At 37.5% G+C, this 18,355-nt stretch overlaps 1 protein-coding gene across 2 annotated transcripts in view; it reads left to right on the top strand.

Annotated features, from left to right (window-relative positions):
• Positions 1 to 18,355, top strand: part of LOC129777798 (metastasis-associated protein MTA3) — a 174,618-nt gene that overhangs the window by 57,399 nt on the left and 98,864 nt on the right. For both annotated transcript variants that reach the window (XM_055784284.1, XM_055784292.1), the window contains exon 2: positions 7,255 to 7,416. In XM_055784284.1, the coding sequence (XP_055640259.1) occupies positions 7,255 to 7,416 (162 nt within the window). The remainder of the gene's footprint in view (positions 1 to 7,254; positions 7,417 to 18,355) is intronic.

Raw genomic sequence — 18,355 nt, 5'->3', positions numbered from 1 at the left:
CACGGTTTAAAAGTGGTAATTTTGACTTGGAAGACGAAGAACGTTGCGTATACACTTAGCTCAACAAACCATATCCGATCGTTTAAAAGCAATGGGAATAATCCGAAAGATATGACATTGGATGCCGCATGAATTGAAACCACGCGACGTCGAACGCCGTTTTTTTTACGGGCGAACAACTGCTCCAACGGCAACGGCAATGAAAGGGTTTTTTGCATCGACTCGTTACTGGCGATGGAAAGTGGGTCCATTACGACAATCCTAAACGTCGATTACTACCTTCTTCGATCGATGCAACATGGCCTGGTTGACCAGCACCTTTCCAATTTTGATGAAGTCAAAAATAGGATCGATTCGTGGTTAGCCAACAAACCGGCCGATTATTTTCGCAAAGGGATTCGTGAATTGGCAGAAAGATGGGAAAAAGTTGTCACTAGCGATGGGCAATACTTTGAATATTAAATTTTGTAACCATTTTTGCAGAATAAAGCATTAATCTTTGAAAAAAAACCAAGTAACTTACCGGCACTCCTATATCGTTTTTGGTTTTGTATGAATCCATCGTCGGTTTATTCTAGTGGAAGTGTGTTATCCTGGCTGTCTTTTCAGGTTGCTTAGAAATACCGTCTGCCACCGACTGTTAAACTATGTGAAATATTTGAAAATTGGCGAAGCGATAAGTTAGGAAATATGTCATCAGTTAGGTCAGTTGAGAGTCCACTTCGTTGATTCGGCAAATAGCTATTACGTTGAAGACCTTGCAACTCCAACGTAACACTCTCGTTTGCGAAATTTTGAACTTACACTCCAGTACAGAAATGAAAGACGTAGCTCTACGTCAAAAAAGTTCTAGGACAATTTGTAGCCGTTGGACGATCCCTAAGCTAAGAACGACGATCACATCTAACCACTTTCTGACATTGATTCATTCAAATCAGCTACGAAGATAAGAGATGAATTAAGCTTGTTCGTCAGTTTCAGCACAGCTCAAAAACGTCTTGTTGAGAAGTAGCTCAATGGTATAAAGTTCTAGGAAGGGTCCCAACATACCTACATGATAGGATCTTCAGACACGACTAAAGCCGTCACTTTTGGACTGATCCTGAAAATGATAAGAAATTATGTGATACACTATGGTCAGATAAAACAAAGGAGAACTTGATTCTTCTTATTCATTTTTTTAAAGAAAAACAGAAAAGGAAATGACTTTTAGGTGATGGTTCCATTTTATCTGTACAGTAAAAAAATCCAGAGTGTTGATTCTTCGTGTCTGACAGGCAGCGAAGCGTTTCAAAACCTTCATTTGTCTTCACGGTATTAGCATTATTAAATGTTTGTTTAGCTGGCTCTGGTTTAGTTCTGTTTCGGTTCGATTTTAATCGTCTTGTGGTAATGTAATTCCCCTAGCTCGCTTATCTAATTCTAATTCATCAGTTTTCCAGAAATTTATTTTCGACTTCAAATTAGAAGTGGGATAACTAAAACAACAATTATCTTTATTCATAAAGGCGAACATACACGTTCACATATTACTTCCACTTTACACACATTCTCCTCATTATTTCTGAAATCGTCACCCCAAAAAACGTCACCACTAATCGCGTACAACAGCTGCACGCTCGGAAACCCTAATAAAGCTACGTTACGCAAATTATAATATCGATCTCCTCATAGTGAACCTGTCTGGTGTTGTTTGACACATCGTCACCTCCTGCCTACCTTTCGAGAGGTGAGCGAAGAGGCAGATGCATGCTGGATACCGGTTTAATTCCTGATTTCCACACAGCCCCCCTATCAATGAATGGGTCCTATACGAAAATGTGCAATTTTAATCACTTATACGCGCAGCAGCAGCAGCACCCATCATTTAATGAATAATTTTCTGACCGTGGTCAAGTGCATAATATTCGCCACTGGAACTCGTCGCCGCGGTACTCGCCACCGAAACCATTAGTGGTGATCAAGCATGGTCGAGTTGAATAATCACTCACAAAAGCTGCAAGCGAATAAAGAATCAGACAACAGCGAAACAGTAAAATGAAATGATGATAAAAAGCAACAACATGGGAACAACTCAGCGAGCATTATGAATTGAATTAAATGGCACTGACCGCGAACGCCCCCCTCCCCCAGGTTCCCTCTTGCGGCTGCAAAGTAGTTGATAAGTACAGAATTGATGACCGTGGAAGTGGACGACCCCCGGAAATTTCACGGTCTCTTTCATTTTTTAGTTTGAACTCACCTGTTGTTGATTGGTTGGTAGGGTGGCGAGATAATATGGGAATATGTATACACAACATATGACACAACCGGGTTTTACTCATTGAATTGTAACAATTCGATGTTAAACCCCCAACGCATATTGTTTTCGTTATTTTTTTTTCAGTTACCCGGGGATGGCCGCTTGATGCGAAAGGGGTGGGCTTCGTAACGTTTTCACTACGGAGTGTGGAGGATATAATGGAATCAGATTTTGACAGATTTGATGAGCCAAAAAAAGACGGGTGGGTTCTCCGATTTCCATTGATTTCTGGGCATTGTGTATTTTGAGTGATTCTAAGTTTTTCACTGAGTCGGTTAAAAGTATGATGAATCTCATCGAGCAACCTAAAATCGCTACCGAGAGATAGCCTATTTTCAAAACGATTGTATAACTCCGAGTGCGATTGACGAATCTCTATAGTAGCATGTCCGAAAAAGAACCTGAAACTATTGAGAATCAGAGGAGAGAATCCAATGCCTCTAAGGAGGATGGTTGTAGCAGCTGCTATCCATGGTTATTATGCGAAGAAAGAAATGGATAAACTCCTAATCACATCACTAACCACAGTGTATTGTGATTCTTATCTCCCTCCACTAACAACTATCCCTTTTTTGATAATCGCTAGGAAACCACGTTATATAGGTGACTCTTCTGGCCTTCGGGTGGCGAATATCATACTAACATTCCTTCCCTTTCCCTGGTGACTGTAAGGACGGGGTCGGGGTCGTTATTGATTATTTAAAGCTCGATTCATCGAAACTTGGACAATGAAAATAATTTGTTGCTCCCAAGCATCATTCGGTGTGTTCTTTGTGCAATTTTGCTGGTTCAAGTCAATCACGGAGAGCAACTAAGATGTGTACATTCTACCTAAGCTGAAGCTTAGACATTTCAAACCGGTAGTAAAAAAACTTCCTTTGATTGGTGTTTCAGCAAGCGATGGCTAAAAATTCCTGGACAATCAGAATAAGTAACCGATCTTTCGGTTCGGCTGCTCTATTTTCAATATTTTATATAAAAAAGCGATATATTCGATATATTAGGTTGGGGAAAAAGTTATCTATCATTTTTGGGTGGAATTATAAACTTTTTTTTAATATGCTTTGGATTGTCCGATTCAGGTGAAATATGCGCCGTTTTGCCGTAAAATTTGTTGCCATTGTAAAAGTTGCTGTATAATGGCCCTATCCTAAAAGTCTTGGTCCTTATTGTCGAAAAACTCTAGCAATAGATTTTTACAATCTTCTCTTGGTTCCAATTTCTTATCACTCTGAAAATTTTGCAATGCGAGAAAAAAGTGGTAATCGCTTGGTGGCAGGTCCGGACTATGTGGGGGTTGCATTAAAATATCCCAATTAATCTCTCGGAATTGTGTGGCCTTGCGTTGTCCTGATGGAAAACAACGTTTCTTCTGTTGGCAATTTCTGGGCGTTTCTGGTCAATCGCTAGCTTCAAACGGTCCATTTTTTGACAGTAGAGATCTGAATTTAGCGTATGGCATTTAAAGAAAAGAAAAATAAAATTAAGAAAAATTTTTGAAAAAAAAATAAAAATAATATCTGTTGCAATATCGGCACCATAAACATTATTCACAATTTCAGCGGCCCGACTTGCATCATCGCCTTTATAAAAGAAAAAGTGTAAAATGTAAAGATGAAACGGATATCCAGTAACTATCCGGTATCCGGTCAATATTTGCTTTTCGGCCGGATACCGGATAGTGACTCACTATCCGGCCGGATACCGGATATTAGGGAAAAAAAATTCTTAGCATCAGATAAATCATAGCGCAACAGCAATAATAAAGTGTGATTATTGACATTTCAAAGATGTTTTTATAATTAAATCATTATCAATTCATAACATAACCTTAATTTTATTAAAGTATCCAAAATTAACCAGTGGTAAATTATTATAAATAAATAATAAATTTTCAACGGTTGATGGTATACCGATTACGCTTTTCTTCAGAGAACAGCCTTTCGGTGTAAATACTACAGCAAGGAGCTGAAATATGAATTCTAGTAAACCTCGCCAGTGGCGAGTATATACTACTTAGAGTAATCACCAAACATAAGGATCGTGATGGTGATCGATTCGCAATATTTTCTATGTGAAATGTGATTTAGCGCATGATTTTTTTGCCTGATTGCGATTATTTTGCTTCGCCACTTCGTCGTTCCAAAAGGTGTCGTATTAGAGGCGAATGAACTGAAAAGTTTAAACCCTCTTAAAGCCAAAAAGAAGAAGAAGAAGAAAGGTGTCGTGAGCTACGCATGTAACGTTTTATTCAGTTTCATCGCTTTCGTTTCGTTGAACAGTTGCTCAAGATGACAATGAGCTGTTATTCTTAGAAGATTCGTCTCAAGATATTTTTGTAAAATTTTGTTTTCCGCTTCAAGCACTCCAAAATGGTATAACTTGAACCTCGGGTCTAAAAAGGTTGCAATCATATATCATCCCTTCGTAGTTGAAGACATCTCTAGCGTTTGAAGATGCTGTCATACGAAGTAAGTTCTGTGTTCTTTGTGCAGTATCGACTTTGTCCAAATACTTTTTTGATTCATCAACATGCGGAATTACATCGAATATATAAAAGCCCTACCCACTACTCCATCAAACCCAACTGTTGTTGAATGAAATGTTTCGCCGGTCATAATAATTTAGATTTGTATTGGAGTAAGTGTATTCTCTCAGACTGCCGTCCTTGAAGGCAGTTATAAGTTTTTTCAATTTTAATGAAAAAAGTTGATTGAAGGACAACACGTAATGTTTAATCTTACTCGACGAATATTAGAATAATTTCAATATTCTCACAAACATATCATTATTATAATATACAATCTGTTAAATACCAAGTGTGAAATTAAAATAAATTAAGAATTAAATAATAGTAACGCTTTGTTAACTGAGGGTCATAAACACCCCTGCTAAAATCCCGGAAGTATTACACACGTTACACATCAATACCAATACCAATGTTAGTACACAACAATAGTTCACAAATTACCATTGTTCACAACACCTATAAAAAGAACAGCATCCAATAAATCACTCTCTTTCATCTACTGGAATTCACCCGAGTACGTCGTCTATAGCAAATCCGAAATACAGTCCACGTTGAAGGCTGGTTCACGAGCATTTATTCGGAGTTCGGAATCGGTAATTATTCTAAATTTTACACAATCTTTATCAGAAAAAAACTGTTCCAGATTCCTTGTGGAATACTTGGTACACTATCAAATAGGATACTAATTATAAACGAAAAATTGAATATTCGTTCATAGTTTTTATTTTAAAACTTGTTCATTTCTTTCTAAAATTTAACGCATTATTTGCTTCTGTAAGCTTGTCGTTTGTATTAATTTTGTATTCGCTAATAATTTGATCTCGTGACCATGTAAACAATAAAAAACGAATAAAATCAATAATAACGAGAACAGAATACGAATTATATAAGGTGCAGTATTTTTTTCGAGAAAGATCAGGCGATTGGCTTTTATTGGATATGTCGATCATCTGAATCGGTCTAGTAGTTCAAAAGTTATGAAAAAAGTCATTTTTGGATAAAAGAGGAAAAAGTTGATTTTTCGGACAACCCTAAAATGGAAATGGTCACCCCCTACTGAAAAAAAATAAAATACGGGTCTAATGTTTTGCGATAAAGAACAATAAATTTCAATTTCAATTTCAATTTCACGAAAATCTGATGACCACTATATCGGTTTGGCATGAAATGGCTGTATATATATAGATTCTTATAGTTTTCATTTCCAATCAGGTAACCAAATTTTATGGAGACCAAAAAAACATTAAAAACAAAATCAGCAAAAATCAGGATAAATCAGGATCATTTCTGTAAAATCAGACAAAATTCAATGTTTGTCAGGATATTAAGGGACATGGCGAAATGTCTGGGAAATCTTGAAAAATAAGGAATGTTGGCATCTCTAGTCCTACATCTACCTTGCGGTTATATCACAGATATAACCCACTTCTAGTTTTTTTCCTCCAACCCAGTGGAGGCTCGATGAAAAGATAGGTCATACCGCGCTTTTTCATACCGTTTATTCTCTAATTCCTATAATGTTTGTTCTCGTCGGCAATAATTTCGTTAAGGGGATACTAGCCACAATGTGCTCATAACATCGCTGAGTAAAATTATAAGTTGTACTAAAAATTGGGTAATCGAAATATTTGATTTAATGTGTAGTTTGGCTGACATAGAACACCTCGATAGCCGACTGCCCAGCAGATAATCTATTCGTAAAAAATCACAGTTCGCTTCCATCCCACTAGGGGGATTTGTCCCCCATGGGCAAGTTGCTCTATTTTGATGCCACCACAAAGTGAGTCACATTTTGGTGTAAAAAAGTACCGCACCTTTTGGCTGGCACACGTGGTTGATTGGACGTGGTTTGATTTACCATTGATGTATACGCGCGTGGGGAAACGAGTGCAACCGTGTAATTGGGAGGGATTCATTCAACCGATTGCTTTAAATGATGGTGCTGTTGAGAGCACCACATCCTGATGTGATTTTAAATACAACATTTATACGCAGAGATCAGAGCAGGTGGTTTTTGGAACCGGTTCATTTCCATCATACCGCAAGTTCATCCAGTTCAAACGAAAAAAAACCTCCTCCGTTATCAAAATGCTCCTCTCATCTTCTGGAATGTCTTCTTCTTGAAGGTGATGACACCGGGACATGGACAGATGAGTTCATAAATGATCCGTTTTATAGCTTTCGTGACGGCAGCCACTCGTAAAAATACGAGCGACCTCTGTTGTTTAATCACCGGAATCAAAATGCCAGTCGTGCATAATTTGTAGAATTTGCTGACAATAAACAGAGTTACATCCAAACCGATTGAAAAATTGCTGACCGAGTGTCGGTCACAACATTTCCATCCCAATTTTGTTATAACTTTTGTTTGATATCGAACGTATTTTTTTCTGATCGCTTCCCTTCTTTTTTATGATTGCAGACTATGTCTACGTGGAGACATCGTCGACCTCCCCGTACCAGATCCGTCGAATCGATGAGCTCAACAAAACGCCCAACGGCAACGTGGAGGCGAAAGTGATGTGCTTCTACCGGAGGCGAGATCTGCCCACACCGCTCGTGCAATTAGCTGATAAGCATCAAAGTAAGTACTGCTGTTTGTTAATCTGGGCGTTAAATATGACGTCATTTCGAAGACTCTGTCTGGAGTGAGTTCTGAGAGGGAGATTTCCAGAGGTTTATGTTTACGACCGGAGGTTAACAATTTTCGCTAGTAAAATGAAGATTGATACACTTTTATCGTATCGTTTTTGGGGCAATGAAGTTCTAAACGAATTGTGACTTCTTGATAAAAGTGTAGACGAGAAGGTGCATCATTTATTCGAAAATCAATCACTCGAACGTCGTTCGCAGTGTTGCCACATTTTAATCTGTACCAGAGAGGTTAAACATCTTACTCGTCTGTATTTTTTCTTCCAAAAATCTGTACCATCGAAAATATTCGTTGTAGAGGAATTCATTTCATAGCATAAAAAATACTCATTCATTTACTACAAATATCACATTTACATTTCATTCGTCATTCGTGTGTTTGATGATGCTTATACATAGTTTTTTCTGAATCTAGAAGGCATACTATCATTTATTAAAAGTTTCGAGCTGCCGCGCCAAGCGATACTGCGACGTAAAAGTAATCATGTACCTTAATGTAGCTTTGTTCAAATGTAAAAAAAATCACCCGCGGGAAAAATTTGTACCAATCTGTATCTTTTGACGAAAATCTGTACTCTGTACCGTACAGAATCTGTACCAAAAATAACGAAAAAATCTGTACCTTTCCAGATAAATCTGTACGTGTGGCAACACTGGTCGTTCGCCGAAATTCCAGTTACGCAAATTAAGACGAGAGAGAAACCCCAAAAATTAACCCTCCACCGCCCAAGTTTTTTATTTATCTAAAAAAACCTACTCCACTTTTATCTCGAATTTCCGACTTTCAACATAAAATACGTAGAGAGTTAAAACGGATTTTGTATAACCTCTTAATCTTTATATAGAAAAATGGATTTCTGTCTGTCTGTTTGTTTCTTACAGACTCGAAAACTTCTGAACCGATTGACATGAAAATTGGTATGTAGGGGTTTTTGGGGTCGGGGAAGGTTCTTATGATAGTTCGAGACCCCTCCTCCCTCTCTAAGAGGAGTCTGCCATACAAATGAAACAAAAATTTCTGCATTACTCGATAATTAATCAAGCAAATGAAACCAAATTTGGCATGTGGAGGTTTTTGGGTTCCATAAACGATTCTATGGTGGTTATATACTCCTCTCCCTTTTTTAGGGGGAGGGGGGGTGCTTTGCTGCCATACAAATGAAACACAAACTGTACATTACTCAAGAAATAATCAAGCAAATGAAACGAAATTTGGTATATGGAGGCTTAAGGGTTACATAAATGATTCTATTTGTATGGCAGCCCCCCTCTCTAAGGGAGGGCTGCCATACAAATGAAACACAAATTTCTACATTACACGAGGATTAATCAAGCAAGTTAAATCAAAATTGGCACATGGAGGTTTTAGGGTGCAATAAATGTTTTTATGTTGATTAGAAACTCCTCTCCCCTCTCTAAGGGGGAGCTGCCATACAAATGAAACACACATTTCTACATTACTCGAGAATTAATCAAGCAAATGAAACGAAATTTGGCATATGGAGGTTTGAGGGTTCCATAAATGATTTTATGGTGGTTATATACTCTTCCTCCCTCTCTTAAGGGGGCCTGCCATACAAATGAAACACAAATTTCTGCATTACATAAGAATTGATCAAGCAAATGAAACCAAATTTGGCATATGGAGGTATTAGGGTGCAATAAAATGTTTTTACGGTGGCTCGACACACCTACCCCCTCTTTAACAATCCTTTACTCGCGCATTGGTCTGTCAGACCGAGAAATCAATAATTCGTTCATTTCTCAGAAAATATCAACACTACGACTTTGCGATTCTCTCTAGTTACGTTATTCGTCGTTCGTCATCGTTTAGCGTATAGCATGTGTTGGTACAAAGGGGACGTGTGTCACTTTTTTAACACTTTCGGTCTGACACACCGACGCGAATATAGGAGTAACTTTTTTGGACAAGTGCCATTTTCCATATTCTAGAATATTGTTGAATGAAATGTATACTAATGTTAGTGGCGTGGAATATTTATTGAATATAATGCATAAGATCATTACCGAACTATTCTTATTTGATTTCAGTCTTTTTTGTAACTGGATTGAACGGATCCATATATTAACTATTCGTCGATATATTCGTCGTTAGATTCACACGTTCAAAAGCATAATTTAAATGTTTGACTTTCGTATAGTAATTACTAAATATAATGGTCATACATTACACACTTGTGAGAGAATTTCACTTGAGGAAGAATTGTAAACAGTAAACTATAAACTAATGGGTATGTTAATTTTTAACAGTTACAGTTTCGGGGATATTTTTTTTCTAATGGACAATATCGACCAGAAAACAAGAAAAAGAAAAGGAAGTTCCTAGAAATCCTTTTATACACGCAAGAACTGCATGAAATGTAAAAAATATGTTTGTATCGAGCATGCAGTTATGCTAAGTACTTGTTCTTACTCCAATAAAACCACAATCGATTAATACGTTTTTATGTTATTTTATAGCTCTTTATACTTCCATGAATTAGATTCAGTTGCTTACTTTTAATTAATAACAGCGAAAAACTCGAATTTCGTTATTTGTGTTGGAGTATCAAAAGTTACTCTATTTTGAGGCGGCTGAATTAGATGACTATTAAAACATAATAAAGACGAAGAAAACGCATTTTCTGGAGTTTTTTCATTCAATCATACCTTCTTATTCAAATAAATGCCAATAAAGCCTGAAAAATACACAATGGCAACATTTCAGAGAATTCAATTTCCGGTCTGTGACACCGTGCGCGAGTATACGTGTTATGATTTTGCACGCGAGTACAGGAGGGTTAAGGGCATGGGCCTGCCGTACAAATGAAACACAAACTTCAGCATAACTCGAGAACTAATCAGGCAAATGAAGCCAAATTTGGTTGTGAGAGTTTTTGGGTACGAGAAATGTTTCTATGATGGTATGACACCCCTTTCTCCTCTGGGGGTCCCATAAATTTAATGCAGATATTTCAACCAAACATGACAATTGAAAATTTTCGGAAAACTCTGAAGGAAAATGGGAAAATTCAAACCGCATGTGTTCTACAATTTCATATTGACAAGCGTTGTTAGTCCATTTTAAGTTTGCGGAAACGAAATTGATCTTCATTCGAAAGTGGAAATGGATTTTAATGTGATAAAACGCAATCCTATATCATCTTCTATCTATATAAATAAAAATGGATCGCCGAATATGTTGTTAGGAGCAAAACTCGAGAAAGGAATTCCGATTCAGGGCTGTCTTCATTCTATCATATTTTCTGTATCAAACATTTATTCCATGTAACGGAGGAACATGTTATTTGCAAGTGGATGAAAAATCTTGCACGAGAATTGTTTCTGAAAATAATGTTATATTATAAAGTCGAAATTTGGTAGAAGTACTGAAATTTTATAGTTAAAAAATAATTTTAAAGGGTAGATTAGAAGATTAATTAATGAACAATTCTGCGATTGGACCCATGAACGTGCGCTTAGTAAGAAAACGTGGATGTGATAACGAAAAATAAATTTTAGGCGGGACGAAGTTTACTGGGTCAGATAGTAACACATATAAAGTGGTCGATTTGAAATGTTACTAATTCAAAAGGTGCTTTTTTCTTTTTCAATCAATAATCTTTTTGATTGATTTTGATTTGAAGTGGGTTGTACCTGTGGTATAACCGCAAGGTTGACGTAGGTCTATCGTTGGTTTGGTGGTCATTTGTTTGAAGTTGAATCTGAATAAATTTTCAATGAATGGATGAATGAATATTTAAGGAAATTCAAAAACGAAAACGTTACGTTGGAGGCAAAAGGTTTTGAGCCTCAAAACCTCTTTGTCGACTGAACGAAGTGACATGATTATCCTTCATTCGAAAGGTAAAATGTCTACGAGTTATATGTCTTGTAAGCAAATAACTTGTATTTAGCAAAGGCAAAATATTCAGCAAAAGCAGAAATAAAGTTTCTCTGTGTTGAGTGTGTTGAGGTGAACACTTTTAAAATGCCCAAGAAAAGGCAATATTCTGAAGAAAGCCTAAATTATGAACGGATTAATATGATGACAGTAAACTCAAGCAATGAAAAATGCAATATCTACTTGAAAATTCGAAATTTTTGAATTTCATTCAAAAATGGTGATTTCTAAAACCGGACAACCATGATCATTTTTCGGACAAATCATGATCAGAGGTGGACAAACCGTGAGCATAATTACTTTTTGAGAAAAATCGTTAAAAAACATAAAAATTTGAATAATGTCTTATGGTAGTATTAGCAACTAGAGACTTGGGGCTTCTCAACAAACCCAAACTCGTCTTGATTGTATGTCATTTTCATGAAGGTAAATCGGTTTACATTTACTAGTTACACCCTAAATCGGACAAACGAAGATCATTTACCCTATTTGCTCGCAGTATTATATTTTAAATAGGAAACAAAATAAACTCTTTCGTTTCAACACAATTAGATTATTTGTCAGAAACGAGGATATCATTTCGATTTCTTCTTCTCGACCTTCGACGCACTTGATTAAAAAATTACAAAACAAAATGCATTTGCTTGCAGCATTATATTTTAAACAAAAAAAAAACAAAATAAACGCTTTCAATTCAACGTAATTCAAATTTCTTAGCAGAATTGCCACATTATGATGACATCTTTTCGGTTTCATCTCCTCGAAGCTCGACGCCCACTGGCAATCAATGCTGCCTCGATGACCACCCAACGAAAAGAATTACACGTGTGTGTGTATGTGGAGACTGTCTTCAATGCCTCATGCTTTTTCGATGCTGGTGCTTTTTTAGGCAATTTCCAATATACTCGACGCACCGATACTATGCGATAACTATCTTCGCGTCCGTGCCTCTAAGGACCGTATCGTTAATTATGGGTACGCTCAAAACACAGCTTTATTTCAAATATTGCATTTATTTTTCAGTTCTGATATCAAAATATTGTATCTTATGAATGAAAGAAAGGAGTAACAGTAAAAAATAATCAAGATTCTGATTTTCGCGCCAATGATCGCACCTGCTTCTTGATGTCCCTCATTAGGTTCTGGACAACCGTCTCATCGACTTGTTTGCTCACATTTATCCAATCCTTTTTGAACTGCTCAAGGTCATCGGCTGCCTTGTCCTTCTTCCGCAGTCGTCCCTTCATCAAAGCCCAAAATTTTTCAATAGGTCTTATTTGCGGACAATTTGGAGGATTCATCTCCTTTTCCACAAAATCGACATTATTCTCGCGATACCAATCCAAGGTCAAACGTGCATAGTGGCATGATGCCAAATCAGGCCAAAATAGTGTCGGACCAGTGTGCTTTCGGATGAGCGGTAACACACGCTTTTGGAGACATTCTTTCCGGTAAATTTCACCATTCATATTCCCGAGAGTGAAGAAAGGAGATGATTTCATGCCACATTGACAAACAGCTTGCCAAACCAGCACTTTCTTATCGAATTTTTCGCAAAAAATTGACTTCTCCGCGTTCGGGACATCTGTTCCTTGCTTTACAGTGTAAAACTGTGCCCCAGGAAGAGTTTTGTAGTCCAGTTTGACGTAGGTTTCATCATCCATGACGATGCACAGTTCGCGTTTGCTTAAAATCCCATCGTAAAGCTTACGGGCACGGGTTTTCACGGAACTTGCCTGAATTTGGCTGCGTTTGGGACATTTTTGCTTTCTATATGCCTTCAGTGAGTTACGTTCTTTGGCACGTTGAACCATACCGATTGATGTTCCACACTTTTTTGCGCAATCCCGTATCGATAATTCCTTTTTTCTTTCAAATTGCCTGCAAATCTTTTTATCCAAGTTTGGCTTGGATGGCCCAGGTTTTCTGCCGCGACCGGGTAGATCCTTCAATGTATTATACATACCAAATCGCTTGATAGCGTTTTGGACCGCATGGACGCTTACTCCTTCCGCCTTCGCCAATTTTCTCATTGATATTCCTGTTTCGGAGCAGTATCTGGTCACAATGGATTTTCGTTTTTCTTCTGTTAGCCCTCTCATGATTGCACTTTTAGGAAAAAACGATCTTTTAACAATGCTAACTGAACGCTAACTGTGTCAACAACAGGAGAAAAATAAACAGCTGTCAAAACAAGCTATAGTCTTTTTCAGACAGAGACTCTAAAGCGTACCCATAAATAACGATACGGTCCTTAGGAACAGACCACTCTACTTTTTGATTGAGATTTTTACTGTTTATTTATTAACACGTTCAGTCCTTCGTCGGTCCTTGGGGATTGACACTTAATTTCCGTCTTTTTGTGCCGGTTCCATCAGACCGACAGTGGACTTTTCGTTTGGAGAGAAAACGGAAAAGTCCACTATCCCAAATTTTGTTTTTATGGTTTTTGAGGTGTCGAAAATGGTCAAGTCCTAAATGGATCAAATGGACATCTTGCCTAAAAAAAATTGCCTAAGAACATGACCATTTTCGTAAATTTACTTGAAATTTCAAATAGTTCCTATGATCAGATGGGTCAATTCCAAGAGTCCACCATCTCAGAATATTCTCATAGGATGGTGTGCTTCTAATTCAAATGAAAAAATAATGTAATTCCATCGCCTCAAAAAATTTGCCTTTGGACTTGACTATATGCTGAAAAAAAAAGTTATTGGTATCTTCACCGACATGTTGTTCATTATCATATGATCAAGACTGTTTTTTCAAAAGGGCGTATTTAAAATTATTTATCTTTCTTTCAAAAAATAAAAATACGATGATCGACAAAATTGTTGGAAAATGTTTTTTTTTTATATTTTTATTGTAAAGCCCTTCCAACTTAACAAAGTTCACGTAAAGTGATGCCGTGGTAAACTCAACAAAATGGAGATATGAATTTTTGAAAATTTTATAAATTTCAATACTTTGTGAAATCGTAACCATTTAAGAAAAGTAACATATCAAATGGAATTTGCATGCGATTTTACCTGTGAAATTATGTTGAACGTTTTATTTTTTTATGATTTACTTTCTAAGGGTTTCTAAAAAAATACCAACATGTAGGTTCTTTTTTTGGTTGATATTCTTTCATATACTTGTCGATTTATTATCAGGAGAGTTTTCAAAAATCAAAATCAATTTTTTTAGTTTTTCATTCTTTGATCGGGTTAATGGAACTCGGATGATTTTCCTGGCGGAATGACATTTCGAAGGGATGGTTTCTCCCGCTGCCAGCGGCTTCCCGTTTTCGAAACTCCCGTCGACTCTTCGGGGCGGGAAGTTGTGTTCTGTTCCTCATTACTGCCGCTCTGTATTTTTTTTCTATGCTGCTTTGTTGCCGCCAAAGGGCAATCCCGGGTTGCACGCTTGTTGTCCTTCAGGGCAGCATCATCCTAGCAGTGTCGTTGAGCGTTGTCGTCGTCACACGACGAAAGTCGGCACAGTTTCCGAAATGTGCTGCGAGTTTGCTTCGATGGTGACGGCGGCGGCAGCGACAGAGTAGCAAAAGGGTGCTGTTGTTGTAGGGTATAGTTGTGTTTAAATGTGTGCGTGTGTGTGTGGGACTTAGGTCTACTGTGTTTGTAAACTTTTCGCGCGCTTTGCAGATTCCTTCTCAAAAAGCATGACAGAAAAACAGAAGAGGTGGTGGAGGGAGCCAAGGGATGTCGGTGTATTGCTGCACTCGAAGCAGGGTTATAGATTAAAGGAATGAAACCCCGAGCGAAGGAAAAGTGTATACATCCGAGAAAATAGGTTTGGGTGGTGGGTGGTAGAATCTTTTTTTTCCCGTCCGTACCATCGCCGACGCTTCGTCGTCATCACGTTGCCGAATGGTGGGGTGTGGGTTGGCTTACGCTTTGATGGAAAAAGGCAGAAGCGCCTCGGAAGCAGCCAGCGAGCAAGCGAGCTTACGCTTTTACTCCGGCTGCGGAACGGACCTTTAGAGGGGAGGGTGGTTTTTGTATTAAATATAAATATATTAAAATACAAGTTTTTGGGAGTGGGTGGATGGTGGAAACTCGTTCTATTTTCCACCGCCTTTTTCCTGCGGGCTTAGGAAAATTCACGAATGCGAGTGGAAAAGGAAGTGCGAGGTTGGTGTGTGTTGTGTGGGGATGAAATACTGTAGACATTCTTTTGCCTCTTCTTCCTCGATGATGGTGGCCGTAATTTTCCTAAGATTTTTTTTTCGTCGGCACGAGGTGATCGTACCCTTGGTGGTGGCAGCAGCAGTAACGGTGGAAAGCGGTAGGGAAGCAGCGGCTTTTGTTTCTTTATTATTTCATGCAAAGGTTTTTCCCTCTTGTGAGGGTTTGCCGGTTTCAGTGTTGTTAGATTTGGTTTGGCCGAGCGAGTCTCTTGTAGGAAATTGATTGGATCATTTGATTTTTGCAAATGGTGGATGAAACAAAAAGTTTTCGTCCCACACTCTGTATGTTCGGTGCTTTATTATGTTGACATTATTGATACAAATGAACTATTAATGAAGAAAAAGAAGAATATTCTCTAAATATTCCATTTAACAGTGAAATATTTTTTGTCGACTAAACTGCACACACACTCTTCAATTGACAATTGGCATGGAGGGCAACCTAAATAATCAGTTTGATTTTCTTAAAAATTGGTAATTTTGTTCTTCATCGCAAAACATTAGATCCGTATTTTTGATTTAATTATTAGGGTGGCCATTTCCTTTGTAGGGTGGTCCGAAAAATCAATTCTCTCCTTTTTTCCACAAATGACTTTTCCTAAAATTCATAACCTTCGAACTAATGGACCACTTCAAATGATCGTCATATTAAATTGGAGGCAATGAATTAGTCGTGATATCCATATTCAATACTTGAATGACCAACGAATCAATAACTAAAAGATTCGAAATATTCCAATTTAGCAAGACAGCAATAAGCCGAGAATTTTATATACGACTAGCTGACTCGGCGAACTTCGTCCCGACCAAATTGGATATAAATAATTTCACTTTCAAACATTCACGTTTCCTTACTAAGCAAACGTTCGTGGATTCAATCGCAAAACTATTCATTCAATTACACCAAAACTCGTCATTATAATATAAATTTATTTTGAGACACAATTCTCGCTCAAGATTCGTTCACTTGCAAATAACATGTTTCTATGTTACACGGAATAAATGTTTGATACAGAAAATATCATAAAATGAAGACAGCTCGAATCGTACTACAGTCAACTCTCCCTTACTCGATGTTCTGTAACTCGATACCTCCCTAACTCAATGCCTCCCTTACTAGGTTTGTTTTGATTCATTTTTCGATGGATTTTCCCATCCCAAACTCGATTGATTTTCGCGTACATGTTTTTGTGCTTTATTAACTCTTATTTCAATCGCTCTTGAAAGTGAAGACGAAGTGTTCGTGTCATCAAGAAATTTCTTTTCAAGTATGGAAAACCACGAAAAACCCTTCAAGCGAACAATTCAAACGCTAACCATTGCGCAACGTTTGAGCATCATCGAGCAGGTCAAAAAGTATGGACGGTAGGGGTCTGAAGCTGCAAAAGATTTCAGTATTGCACAAAGTACGGTATCAACACAATTCAAGATAAAGAAAAAATGGAATCGGAATGGAAAATTTAACCTAGACCAAAAGCATATAAAGTTGGTCAAAAACCTGGAGCGGTCAATGGTTTTTTGGCTTATCAAGCCTAAGAGAATAATTTACCTCTCTCAGGTTCTGTTCTTCGGGATATGGCTTACGAATTTGTCCAGAAACTGGGAATTCTCAACTTTAAAGCATAAGCAACATGGACGGAAGCGATAAACTATGAAAATGGAAAGGAAAGAGTAAAAACCCACGATGTTTCAAGAAGAAGCCATTACCCGTGATATACGAGAGCAACACCAAGACCTGGATGGCCTTAATGCCTTTTGAGAAATGGATCAATGATGGTGGTGATATTCCGCTGGCATAATTAAAGCGTCGTGAGCTTGCTGATGTCGACAATGCAGCACCTTTCGATTGCTCAACGTCCTTTAATGATTAGTGCGAAAAGGATCAAAATGTGATTTGTTGGGATCTGATGCCAGATACCGATATATTGGAAAGTGTTGAAAAAGCAGATAAAAACGCTGAAGATAGTAGTCCTATCGGGTTTGAGAATATTCAGGAAGGTTCAGATGATTGTGTCGAAATTACTCCTTCGAACGTTAAATCAAACCAAACCTGAATATGTCCGGAATATTGAAATCAACTGAAAATGTTCCTGTGAAACTATTTGAACATTTCAACATTTCATTGTCGGTTTACGTAGCGTACTTTTCAATGTGAAGTCAATGGAAGCAACAGAGTCCGAAACAAAAAAAAAGTTCTATAACTCTGTTATCGTTGAAATTCGAACATATGCGTAGAACGATTGTTTTTGTTAAATATAACCATCTATCACCTCCTGAGAGATTCTGGATTTTTTTTTTATGTGAGAAAGGTGTTTTCTCACTTTGAGGCGAAGAATCAGAAATTCATATTCATACCATAATCTGGAAATTTTAACATTACCCTTATATATGACAATTTATGACATAAAAAAAATATAGGAGGTTGTGACCGCAGAACTATAGGAGGTTGTGACCGTAGAACTACGCTGTTATTTTATATAAGTCGCTTGTTTATACCTTCGGATATTATTCTATAATGCTGTGAAATTTTAGAAACAACTGCTTAGTAGAATAATCTCTGAAATGATTTTTTCATTGTAGAATCAGTTGACGATAATTGATTGATGATTCATTCTTGCCCTCGCAAAACAATCGTATGTCGCAATTTATTTCATGTCAATGCATTGAAAATTTACCTCGAAGGCTATTCCGGTGGCCTTTTTCGAAATTGACATAGACTCGGCTACAGTCGATTATATACATGTTGCACCAGCACCATTATTCCATATCTCACAA

The sequence above is a fragment of the Toxorhynchites rutilus genome, chromosome 1 (assembly GCF_029784135.1).
Source record: "Toxorhynchites rutilus septentrionalis strain SRP chromosome 1, ASM2978413v1, whole genome shotgun sequence".
Lineage (NCBI taxonomy): Eukaryota > Metazoa > Arthropoda > Insecta > Diptera > Culicidae > Toxorhynchites > Toxorhynchites rutilus.
This window is presented reverse-complemented; position numbering and strand designations above follow the sequence as displayed.